Here is a 12,501-nt window from a genome sequence, read left to right as displayed (position 1 = left end):
TGTTCTTTAACAGACTATGAAGTGACAAATTCCAGAATTACAGCTTCCACAGTGTAACTGTGTATGTGTCTCTGAAGTGCAACCATTTTGACTTTTTTCCAAGGTTGAGTACTGAGGCAAAATTTACAGAGACTTACAAAACATTGTCTGGTCCAAAACGTTTTGTATATTACTAACTGTTACGGTTCTAACTGAAATGCTTTTAAAACATTTCTAGGAACGTATTGTCCGCTGACACAAATAATGCTGCTACCATGGCCTACCTTTCTGCAGAACAGTATTTTTACATTTGCAATTTTTATTTAAAAATTAAAAAAATAAAACAAAACCCAAACAAACAAAAAACCACATACAAAAACCCATCATTTTCTAGTGTTCCATGAATTATGAAAATGCTGAATGGCTTTCCCCATCTCACAGAAAGCAACACTGACTCTTTGCTGACCATAACATGTCAGCCTTTGGGGCAGCTTCTTGTGTGTTCAGAGTAGGCAGATGTATTAGAACGTGTGGTTTGTAGCTGAAAAGTCATAATTACAGTCAGTTTATCTAGAGCTAATGAGCAACTACTTCTTCTCAAGTATAGATGAGAGAAAGATCTTCAACTAAAAATAAAATAACATGACAAAAATATACAATACAATGCACTAGGTGTCTCAACATGAGCGTTTCCTGCTTCTGGCATCAGTGTTCAGAAAAAAAATGTTCAGACCGCATGTTACAGATGTAGAAATGGGCATCCTTGAATTGATTTAGGCTATGCTGAAACTTGCACATAGACATGTCTCCAGAAATGCAACAATTCTTGGAAGCTTAAGTATTTGTCTGTGCAGATCTTGCATAACTGAAGTGGCGCAGTGATAGCAGGAGAGTATTTTATGTCTTTTATCTTCTGATGTCCATCATATGTCTGTCTTTTATTTCATCGTAGCAGCTGGGGAAAAAAGTAATGAAAAATATTTTAATTTACAGATAAATTCCAATGACAAAATGAGAACAAACTGTAAAATTCTTTGTTGCTTTTTTTTCCCTTAGAAATATTCTGTAACAAGTTGGCTTTAGCTATGTTCCCACCTTGGACAAACACCCACCACAGAATCTTAGTCATTCTGACCATCTTACAGAGAATGCAGTTTCATTCACACCCTTCATATTCTTACAGAAAACACTGCTCCTTTTGCTATTCCTCTTCATTTAATGCCCTTCTTCATGTGTCACCCATGTAAGAAGAATGACATTATCACTGAACAAGTATTGAGAAACATTCTTTGAATACAAAGCCTGGGTATATTTTAATTGATACTGCAGTATCAAGTGACTCTGTTGATTCATCTTCTAAAAGATTAATTCAGCTTCAAGAGCAAAAGAAAATATAGTATTCAACATTCCCTGGTTCTATGAGGATTACAATGAAACAGTGAATTAAAGGTAAACATCTTAATGCACAGAAAACTACCTCTTACCATGCAACCAAAAAAGGGCCATAATAGTGGAACCTGTATTTATGAAGTGCTTTCTGAGTTCAGTTTAACATTCCTAAGAAATGTTATTTGTAATTTGGTTTTGTTTTTCAGAGTTCTAGGCATTGGGAAGGAATAGATAATGAAGTATCTACCCATTTCTAACTGGCTGGCCCAGCTTGGTCTTGCAGAATATTGCACACTCTTTGAACAGTATGATGGTATAGAGGTGAGAATTGTCCTTTCACTTTATCAGCAAAATTCTTGAGAAAATGTTAAGTAAGATCTTTAAAGCTACTAAAAAACTCCAACCAAAATGTGCCTCTAAAAGTTTCTATTGTATTACACTAAGCATCTGCTGTTCAGTACTGGAGTTATCAACAATCTTAGTTGTGTTCCTTCTTACAAACGTTTTGCTGAATTCTGAAGAGCAGGCATGTTGCATTTGTAGTCCTTTGTTGTCTTTCTTGGAGGATGATTTTGGGATTTGGGAGATGCTGGGTCTTTGAGAAAAGCAGTGGGACCCTCTGTCACTGTTGCCAAAGCTGAAAAATCATTTCTACTGACATGTGAATTCAACATTACCTTTTGCATTTGGGCAAACCTAGAAAGGAATAAATTAGAAGAATTATGCAACTCTCTACTTTTATGAGTTATACATATGAGTTATCATTTGAGAAAGAATATTACATTCTCAGGCATGACTGAATGTCACCAACAGTGAGAACTTTTTTTCTTTTAAAACAGTATTAGCCAGTGACCTAAGAAATTGAGGCTTTCAGTAATTTGAGTACTACTCAGTCTAAAGCAAATAACGTCAGGCTTTTGTAGTGGTTTTAGTTTGAAAGCAAGATTTTTAAATTGCGGTTTCAGAAATAGTGGTTTACACTAAAAATTCTGTGTCAATTGTCTTATTATTTACACAGTGAATCAATCTCATTTTGTGTTTTGGGGTCTGAATCTCCATTAGAAAAAGCCACTTTCAGTAACATGACTTGCTAGTAACAAAATACTGTACATTCTATGTACCTCTCTTTATCTTATTTACAGTAAAAATACAGAACAGTAAAAATACAAATAAATGTATTTTGATATATTTTCTATTTGCTCTCAAAGTTTTCATCATCGAAGAAGTTTTGTACCCACTTATAAATCAACATCAAATTGAAATTCTGTACTGCCTTATAAATAATGTCTGGAGTTATTCAGCAGCTTATTTTGAAAGTAAAAAATGAGTTTTTGGAGAGAAAGTGGATTAAAGAGAACAATTCAGGTTTGATTACTCAAATGCATTACATGGAAATTCTTGTTCTTCAAAACAATATCACAACTTATGTTATCTATTATTACAGTGAATATCCTCTCAATTACACAAAACCTTCCTTTCTAAAATCATTATTCCTATCAGTTCATGCTGAGATTTATCTTCCTTCATTAATTGTTGCAATTGGAATACTAGCACTTTTGGGGATTTTTTTTTTACTCGAAGAAGTCATAGTTTTTAGGAACTCTCCAGCTAAGCTGACCAGAGCTGTTTGGAGAAAAAACTGAGAGACAAGGAATTAATGTTTTAAAAGAAAAACATCTCATTCCTACAATGATGTACTTTATCATGGCAAGAGGCCTTCATATAAAATATAAATATACTTACATTTTCTGTTAGGTAACTTATGCTACCAGAAACAGCAAACATATCTGAAAGGCACTTGGATTCTGCTGCATTAATAGTATAATATTTTCCTTACTCTGGTGCTTGCTATAGGACTTATTCCATCTTACGGAAGTTGATCTTAGGAAACTGGGAATTGAAAATCAAGGCCACCGAACACACCTCATTTCCAATATCCTGCTGCTTCAGGAGGTAAAGCAAAAGAGAGGTAAGATTTCCGTGTTGTCTCCTAAAGACTAAGGAATGAGCTAAGGCAACCCAAGCTTCTCTGTCCCCAAGGATGATAAACAAATACCCTGATTCAGCCTGGAATACTGCTCTGAATGCAGATCACTGGAGGACTTTACATAGGCAATAAGAGGAATTGTTAAACATTAAGAAAAATCAAATATTCATATTTTGGCACGGATTTACAAAATAATATACCCTGTATTTTTTATAAAGGTTGTCATTTAGAAAAGACTTCACTTTTATTTCGGTTTCTGTTGCTCTCACAGTCTTCATCTTAACAAAACACAGTAATGGTAACATAGCATAATTGATAGAAGTCTGTGTTAAAAATATCTTCCTCATTTGCAAAGATCATATCAGAAGGTCTAAACCAATCTAATTTGTGTACATCCCACCTCATCCCTACTGAGGAGAGGATGAGTACTTGCACAGTTCTGACCTTTCTTTTCCATTAGGGACTGTGAATTAAGATTTGATTGCTGCATCATTTGTTGTTTCTATGAGCTCAGTATCAAAATTCAACTCCCATTCATGAGAGTTGGAACAAGCCCTGTAAGACATTCTAGTCTGAGTGGAAGGGTATAGTGAGAAGTTATTCAGTTCTGACTTGTTGTACTAGGTATTTTGAGAATTGTTCACAAGATAACGAGATACAAGTATTATGCGTTCCGTCAATAATTCTTCAGATCACTGCCAAAGGCTTTTGCAAATTTAATGTGAAGCACTCAGTTTCTTGGCTAACAGTCCTTCTGCTACGTTCTCTTGGTCAAGATAAGACTTTTGGACCATGTGTAGAAATTGATTATTCATAAAATGTGTTTAGTTTCTGAAGTTTTCAGAAGGAACTAGAACTGATTGTGTGCAAGTAGGTCACTTTATTTCCTCAATGTTTTCCAACAAGTTCAATATTGATTTAACAATTACACAACTTCTACAGGTCATAGATTTGACTGTCTTAAAATATGGATGTAAATATGACGTTTTTGTAACTGCTACTGTGAACAGATTAGGAAATTATTTCAGTTGATGATTGCAGTGAAACTGGATGTGTTTCAATTGGTATCTGGTTTTGTGTGCATTGGGATTGTGTTTCGTAATCTTTTCAGGTACTGAAGTGTGGAATGTATTACAGTTGTCAATGTAGCTCTGTTTTCCGGGGGAAACGACACTTTTCAAACTGTCATTGACATGGTAAATTGATTTGTAGATAGTTATGCAACATTTCTTTCAACTCACCAGAATGTTCCAACTCATGATTGTTCAGCTTCAGATATGTTAAGCCTACATAAAATCTTGATGTATTGCTGATAACTTCAGTGAATATGAATTTGAGTCAAAAATTTTCCTTTTCAAATGGTGTGTGTATTTTTTTCCCCCTGCAGACACAGATTTTGCAAGGTGACAGCATGATGCCATTTTGGTTTTGTTTTTTTCTTTTGGCAGTTAATTGCTAGAACTCTGTAAGCTAAATTCTAGTAAAATTAGTGCTGGTTCATATTTTTATGGGCATTTATCTTGAGCAATGTCTATTCACTGTTGGGTTTTGGCTAATGATAATTAAATGTATAATTGAATTACGTGCTTGAAAAAAATACAGACACGTTAATCTCCAAGTTCTGTTTACACTAGGATATTTACATCCTCAATTGCGTTTCCTATTGTATTAAGGATTTCTGGGAAGGTTGAAAACAGATCAGGTCAGTCAGTCATACATGAGTGCAGGCTGGTTTGTTTTCACAGTAGGGACTAATGGTTGTTATCTGGTCTCCAGCCTGTTATGACACGGTTTTGTTTTGTGTCTGCCTTTGACAAATGCTGTGTCTAGAAGCAAAATGCCTAATCAGTTACACTGAAATGCTTGTTTTCCAGCACTGAACTTTGCTGCAGTCAGACATTAGAGAAAACTTCTAAAATTTTCAATTATAGTAAATAAATCCTAATGTCCTACTAATGTACTTAGGATCAGAGCAAAGGCTATCCTCTCTGTTTGCTGTTATTTTGAGCTCCAAACAACAGCACTGTATTTGGTGCTGGTTCAACAGTTTCCAGAGAGTGCTGCAAGTGATAAGTCACTTTAGTAAGTAAGCATTTGCACAGGGTTAAAAGTGACATTAAATTTTGGGAGTATTTGTGAAAACATTCTGTTTTCTAAAATATCTTGATTCTCAAGATACTTTGAACAGGATGTGTCTCATTACATTTGGATTCGATTTGGATTCATCCTATCTTTAGCTACCTGGGCTGTGTTTCCACAGTAATTAATACCAAGATCTTTGCATTGACATAATGCCCAGCAACACATTAGAGCTGGATGAAACATGTGCACATGATCACATATCTGTTGAATTAGGCAGAGTACACAATACAAAGTTCACTGGCTTGATGCTTTTATGCCATCTTTATGGCAGTCAGTGATAGGGAAGTGAGTAGGACAACTGATTTTTGAGTGGCATTAGCTAATCAGTAGGAAAATAAATATTCAAAATTGTTACACCACTTCAGCCCAGCAGAATAAATTTAATAGTGGAGCAGTGATTTGTATAATGCGGCTCTGATATTTTTGATCTGTACCAGAAAACTTGAATGCTGCTGTACTGTTGACTCTTGACTGTAATTGAAGCCACACATTCTGGTGCTTCTGCTCTTTGAAACATTACAAATGCAGCCAGAGTGCTTTGTGGCAGTGCTATGTAGTGTCAACCCATCAGATTCCAACCTCATGCTAAAGCATGCTGGCAACTTTGCCAACAGAGGGAGAGGAAGCTGCTTTGAACAGTTTGATCTGCATGATAGAGGTGGCATTGCTACCTGTGTGGTCTGTTTTGTTCCTGCTGAGAGACACAAGGATTTGGAGTTTTTTGCTTTCTCTGTTTGAGAAAGTCAGCAATGTAAATGCTGTTATAGAGTTGTTAACAAACACCTCTGACAGTACCATTTCATTTACTGAAAGTTCCAAATTTGCTTACTGGTGCTTTCTGGCCCTCTGTTTATCCTTGCCTCTACATCAGTTATGTTTGAAATGAACAACATCTGTCACGGGCAAAGAGAGCTGGTAATTCGCCTGTATCTGAGACTTTTTACAGAAACATGGAGAAACAAACTTGCAAGAAGTCTTAGATCCCCAGTAACAGTTCTACTACTGCTAAAAGCAAAGAGAGGAAAGCTAAAAGAGAGGAAAACAGACCCTCTGGTAAAAGGGACCCATAAGACCTTGTCCAGCTGCTTTCCAGTTTAAGGTGTCATTTACCAAAACTAGTCAATAAAAGAAAACTGGATTTAGTGCCATTTTACCAGTGTATTTTGAACTTTTGAAACAGGTCTGTCTAATCAATGCCAGCACAAGTTGTTTCACATGATTTTCAATACCAAATTGAAAGAAGGGGAAAGGAACACAACATATTATTGCCACAGAATCTATGTGGTTTATTTTTAATAATTTTTTAAATTACTAATTATTTTTTGTTCAAGATGATAGTTTTCTTGTATTATATCTGACAATGTCTGTCAAACTCTCTTGCTGCACTACAACATTGTTTGCAGAATGATCAGCTGTGACACATATCTGCCTGCAAGCTTTTCTGAGGCTGGGGATTGCAAGATTTCTGAACACCAACTCCTAACAGGTCACTCTTTGGGAGTTTCTGAAGGACCTTGTGTCTCCAGACCTAAGAGAGATCAAATAGCAAGAGATCATGTTGGTAGTTTTATTATGGACATCTGGATAGGTGCTGACTAAACTTGCCAGTTTCAGTTGGCAGCCAGGGAGGACATTAGAAAGCACAATTGCCATAGCTCATAGTTTTCAAAATGAATATTGTCAGATTCCAAGTGTGGTGCATTTTCCAATTCATATTGTCATTTTAATTTTCCCTGATATCTTTGACTAATTTGAAAATTACCAGCAAATAAACTTAATTTCCTAGCCAACAGCTATGGTCATGACTTTTTCTATGTGCCACCTGTGGGGAGTCGAGGGTTGAGTGTAGCATTTTGTTTATTTGGATCCTTTTTATTCTAAGACAAGTCTATAGTAGCAACTTGCTTTGACTTTTGTTTATCAGGGAATCTACATGAACTGCTGTGTGAGCAATCCCCACATGCCATGTCCTCATCATGTGTAGCTACTTCTGCATTTTATCACTGCAGCTGCAGAACAGTACTTTTGGAGTAAATGCATTTTCTCCTGGCTATTTGAGGAAGACTGGAATTCTGACATTTAAGGACAAATTGAAATTTTCCAATGAATCCACTTCTTGTGTCTCATTGTTTCCATTGTTTCTGTAAGCCAAGCACATTTGAAAATGGTCTCAAGAACTGGCAAGTACTCTTATGCCAACTCTTGGCATAATCAAAGCATGCAAGCTATAGCAGTACAGGTCTTGGGATCTGTGTCCCAGTTGTGTTCCTCCTCACTTATCTGTTCAGTTAGCCACTTTTTTAGGTGCCTTTGCAGGTGAAAAGATGCACCTATACATACTCCCCTCCTTCAGAAAGCAGAAGCCAAGGGTGGCCATGGAGGGCCCCAGCAATATGTGATGTGTGGCCAGCAATGGCCAGCACACTGCTGCTTTCTCAGCCTCCTTCAGGTTGGTGTCACCGAGGACAATGCTCCAGAGCTACTGTCTGTGGCAAGGTGATGCACAGACAGCATGATGCCATATAGATAAACAGATGGCTCAGGGGTATGGCAGGTTAAAATGGAATGCTGATGGAGAGGCCTTGACAGAGATGTGCCCCTTTCGGGACATTGATGCTTCCAGGCTTCATCCCACAGCTCAGTGAACTCATTTCCAAAGTAGACAGAAAGTATGAAATCAACAAATGCTTTGCAATGAGGAATCTAATCTAGTTTAAGCTGGAGTAACTCACAACCAGTGGAGCTGGCAGTCCTCTGAATTTTTCCTTCTTGCATCCTGTAGGCAAATTCTCTTTGAGAACTTTGCATCGAGTATGTGCAAGGATGGGTTGTGTAAATTGTTAAACGTGAAGACAAAGACCAATTTTCAATTTCACCTGAAGACAAAATAAAACTTTAGGAAAATAATATAATGACTCATGCAAGTAAAAGTAATCACAGTTTAGGCAGGACTGCCCAGCTACAATCCCATTACTTAGCACATAGTCATGCTCCTAAGGAAGTTACTGCCCCTTTTCTTAGTCATAAAAAATGACAAGCATGACACTACTTCCTATGTAACTACAGTGCCTAAAAATTTCCTGAGTGATTAGAATCAGGCAGTAGAGACCATGTTATGTGCTAACAGATCAGAGGTTTTGGCATGGTTTGAAATGTCTCACCTGAACTGTGGAACATGTGGTTTAGATAGAGAAGCAAGACATTTTCCTTTATTCAGTGAGGAAAATAATAGTTTTCACTTCTGTAGCATCTTCCATTTGATAAGCTGAGAGTACTACACAGTTTTCCCTGTGAAATTTTCCCTGTGATGTGTGTTACAAAAATGTTAGTATATGTCATACAGGAAGTAGGTGGGTCAGAATGCTAGAACTGAATGTGGAATCCATGTATCTCAACTCTTCTTTCTGTATTCTCACCTTATTGCCATTTTTCTTGCACTGGATATATGGTGAGGCATTTTGGTGTCCAACATGAGATCACAGTCTAGTGTTCTTTGGTTCCAGATTTTCCATTTGGGGAAAAACAATTGACAAAAGAACAGAGTGAGGTTCTGGTGTGCAGTTAAGCCTTGTTTTATGTGAAATTAGAATTTAGATGTTAACTTCAAGGCTCTGCTCAGTGTCAATAGGATGCTATAATATTTTGTAATTTGTAGAGAGAAAAATATAGAAGTCTGTCTGCCAGCACCATGCCACAAGTAGTGACTTATGTTCCAGCACCAGTAAATGGATCTTTTTGAAAGCTATTGTGTTTCACATTTACCTCAACTTTTCTGCTTTGGAAGTTGTAAAAGGTCTGTGGCAACACCGACACCGATAATGCTCATCCCTGCCTTAAGGAACTGGTGTTGCTATGGGAAGGGCAACCCCAGTCAGAAATGCTACTGAGCTTCCTTTACCTTAGTGTACTCGATAAATTTAATTTTCTAATCTTCTGTCTCTGTTCCTTACTGAATATTGGAGCACTACTCTCTGCCTTTATTTTCCTTTCTCTTATTTTACACTAAACTTCATTTTATTTGAGCTTTCTTATCCCAACATTCTACTCATATCTATGAAAATTCCTAGACTATCCCAAGAATTTTCATCTCCCAATATCTACTTCAGAACTTATGCGATGGCTAAAGAATCTTGTCTTGATCAGCTAAATGTTTCTTAAACTCTAGCTACACTTCAGATGAAGGTCCAGTGTTTTTTCGGGTTTGAACTGCTTCATTAAAAAAAAATTAAATCTGTTGTAATTTTTGATTATTGGCTTGGTAGTATGCAGAGGTCTTGGAACATAAATAATCTGATTTTTAATTGCATTTATCATTTAGATATCTTAGGACCACAACTTCAGCAACATTATGTAGTCAGGCTCTGAAGTAGATACATCAGAAGCAATTTATTAAAGCTAGTCCTGGTAAAAATGGAGAAAGAGAATGAAAGGATTGAACATTAGAAGGAAATTAATATAGTGCATGAAGATCTGCCAAAACAGAACCACCATACAACCAGTAGGGATCAAATGTTTAATGTGAAAATCAATTAAATATTTGGTTAGGCAGAAAAACATTTGCTTCTGGAAAGCTAATGCAAACAGGATAACAGTGAATAGGTTTGAAAAATTAAATCTTATTAATTCTGATACTCTGGAAATTGAAATTGAAAGACTGGAACAACTGTGGTAAAACCAGAGAAATGTTGGCCATGCAGCCGGAAGGACTGAGCCAATAGGAAAGAGACAAATACTCTGATGCACTAATCGAGACAGTGCTTTAGAAGTCAAGTGACTGTGCCTTGATTTGTACTAAAGCAAAAGCCCTGTGGCTGCGGCAATGATACAGCTGAAGGTGCTTGAGATAATTAGTTGAAAATTAAGTTTGCGTCTATACTTATCTCATTGTTTTGAAGGTATTCTTTACAAAATTAGGATAGGTGACCATCTGTTCTGGCAGTAGCTCCCGATTCGGTACAGCTATTTGACCCTTTGTTGTAGAAGAGGAGTTTTATCCCACCAACCTGTTGCACAAATAGCTTCACGGCTTGGTTGGATGAGGGGGGCGCCTACCAACGCAAGAAAATGGTGTGTAAACTACGTAATAGGCTCCGAATGGTCCGTGAACCGGGTGGGTTTCGCGAACTGCTAATTTTTGCTGTAGTGCTAATTTGAGAGACGTAATTACGGAGGCCAAGTTGTTAAATCTATGGAAAAGGGCAGCGGGCGGTCAGGGCCTGCGGGGGGCCGGTGCGCCGGGGGCTCGGCGCGGCTCAGCCCGAGCGGCCCGAGGGTGTGGCCGGAGCCGCAGCGCAGCGCCCGGGGCTGCGCAGCGCCCGCACCGCCGGAGCCGCCTCCCGCCCCAGGTGAGGGGCGCCCGCCGGGGGCTCGTGGGGCGGCAGCGAGGGGCGGGAGAGGCACGGAACCGGGGCCGGGCTGTCGCGGACCGGGCAGCGAGCGATAAGGCGCTCGTGGAAGGCTCCGGTTGAGTCACCCTTAAGTAATCGCGAACTGCGCTTCTTTGGGGCGGGCTGCTGCTGGCTGCGCGCCGGCTCCTGCCGCGGCACTGCCAGACCTTGGGCTCTCGCAGAACGTCCCGGCTCGTCTTCTGGCAGCCGCTGTTGTTGCGGGTCCGCTCCCCGGCCAGCCCTCGCAGTGCCCGGCTGCCCGCTCCGGTTCCGCGGCGCCGAGGGAGGGGCCGGGCGGCACTCGCTGCCGGGAGGTCGCTTGGCCGGGACAGACGCTGCCGCCGATCCGCAGAAAGCCTGGAGAGGAGCAGCAGCGATCAGAGCCGGTAACTGCGGCGCAGCGTTGATCTCTCGGGCAGGGGATGCAGAGCTGGTTTTGTGTGTGCGGGTGTCCCCGTGTCCCCGCACCGCTGTCGGGGCAGAGGGCGCGGGAGCAGGGCAGGGCTGCCCGGGCTGGCCTGCGGGCTGCCAGAAATGCCATAGCCGGGGCAGTGGCTACCGAGACGTTGGATCCCAGTGCTTAGGTTAGTGGGAATTGTTCCCCTGGAAGGCTGTTAAATAACTATAAAACACTGGTGTGTACTCGGTATACCGAGATACTTCTTTGAGTAGAGAGAAAAGAAACGCTGTGTCCTTTCTTTTTTCCTCTGTCTTTTGAAGAGGAGAGGGCGCAAAAGCACTTCTTTCCGTCCGAATTTGTGATTTCTGAAAGGCAGTGTTAGTTTGAAATAGTAATGCTGGAAAGGTTTTTCAGTTAAAGTGGGTTGTTTTATTTTTTGTGGGAACAGAGGAGCAGTCAAAATAAATTGCTTCCTATACGAGAGAAGGAACAAAAGGTTGTATTTTTTAAGTGTTGGCTAAAAAAAACTTAGAAAACTTTACCAAGGTTACAGTCAAATCTGTTTCTGCCAACAAATTGGGGAGAGAAGGTTTATTTCAAGTCAAGGTTTCATATTGTTCAGGATTACTGAGCTAACTGATTGGGCACTTGCCTTTCAGAGATAATTTCATGGCCAAATGAAGAAAGCTGTACTTATTATTGAATCATCTTCAATGATCACTGTGTCTTGGCCTTTTTTATAGATATGAAGTCATTCCACGTGTGAAAATTCACAAAGAGAAGTATGGGGTTTATCTATTTCTCTCAAAAAAAAAAAAAAAAGATATTTCAAAAAAAATTTTTCCTGGCCTGGTGAAAATTCACAAAGAGAAGTATGGGGTTTATCTATTTCTCTCAAAAAAAAAAAAAAAAAGATATTTCAAAAATAATTTATCCTGGGCTGTGTGTTTGGTGTTCCACGAGAATAATAGTTAAAAATAACATTTTAAATACACAGCTCAAGGATGTATGGGAGTGGTGGAAATTATGTGGCATATATAAAGAGAGAGAAGGAGAGCATGAACATTGTGATAGCACTTCAAGACCCTTTGGAAGCAGTGACCTGACTAATCTTGTGGGGATGTTTGATGTTTGACAGACTCATGTTTTTTTCTGATAGGAGCTTAAAGCCTTTGAACTACTGCATGTGCTTTCTCAATCTATGTCTCTGCATCATA

General features: G+C 39.1%; 1 protein-coding gene across 6 annotated transcripts in view; it reads left to right on the top strand.

Moving 5' to 3' along the window:
* Positions 1–12,501, top strand: part of BCAR3 (BCAR3 adaptor protein, NSP family member) — an 83,468-nt gene that overhangs the window by 16,303 nt on the left and 54,664 nt on the right. For 3 of the 6 annotated variants that reach the window (XM_039727020.1, XM_039727019.1, XM_039727018.1), the window contains 2 exons: positions 1,575–1,689; positions 3,223–3,337. The exons of 1 other annotated variant lie outside the window; for it this stretch is intronic. In XM_039727020.1, the coding sequence (XP_039582954.1) occupies positions 1,603–1,689; positions 3,223–3,337 (202 nt within the window). In that variant the 5' untranslated portion in view covers positions 1,575–1,602. Of the gene's footprint in view, positions 1–1,574; positions 1,690–3,222; positions 3,338–10,905; positions 11,271–11,323; positions 11,469–12,501 lie in introns of those variants that run through there. 2 more of the 6 variants (XM_039727022.1, XM_039727023.1) reach the window with 2 other exon arrangements.

The sequence above is a fragment of the Passer montanus genome, unplaced genomic scaffold (assembly GCF_014805655.1).
Source record: "Passer montanus isolate IOZ18808 unplaced genomic scaffold, ASM1480565v1 scaffold60, whole genome shotgun sequence".
NCBI lineage: Eukaryota > Metazoa > Chordata > Aves > Passeriformes > Passeridae > Passer > Passer montanus.
Note: the sequence above shows the minus strand (reverse complement) of the source record. Positions and strands in the feature narration are given on the sequence as shown.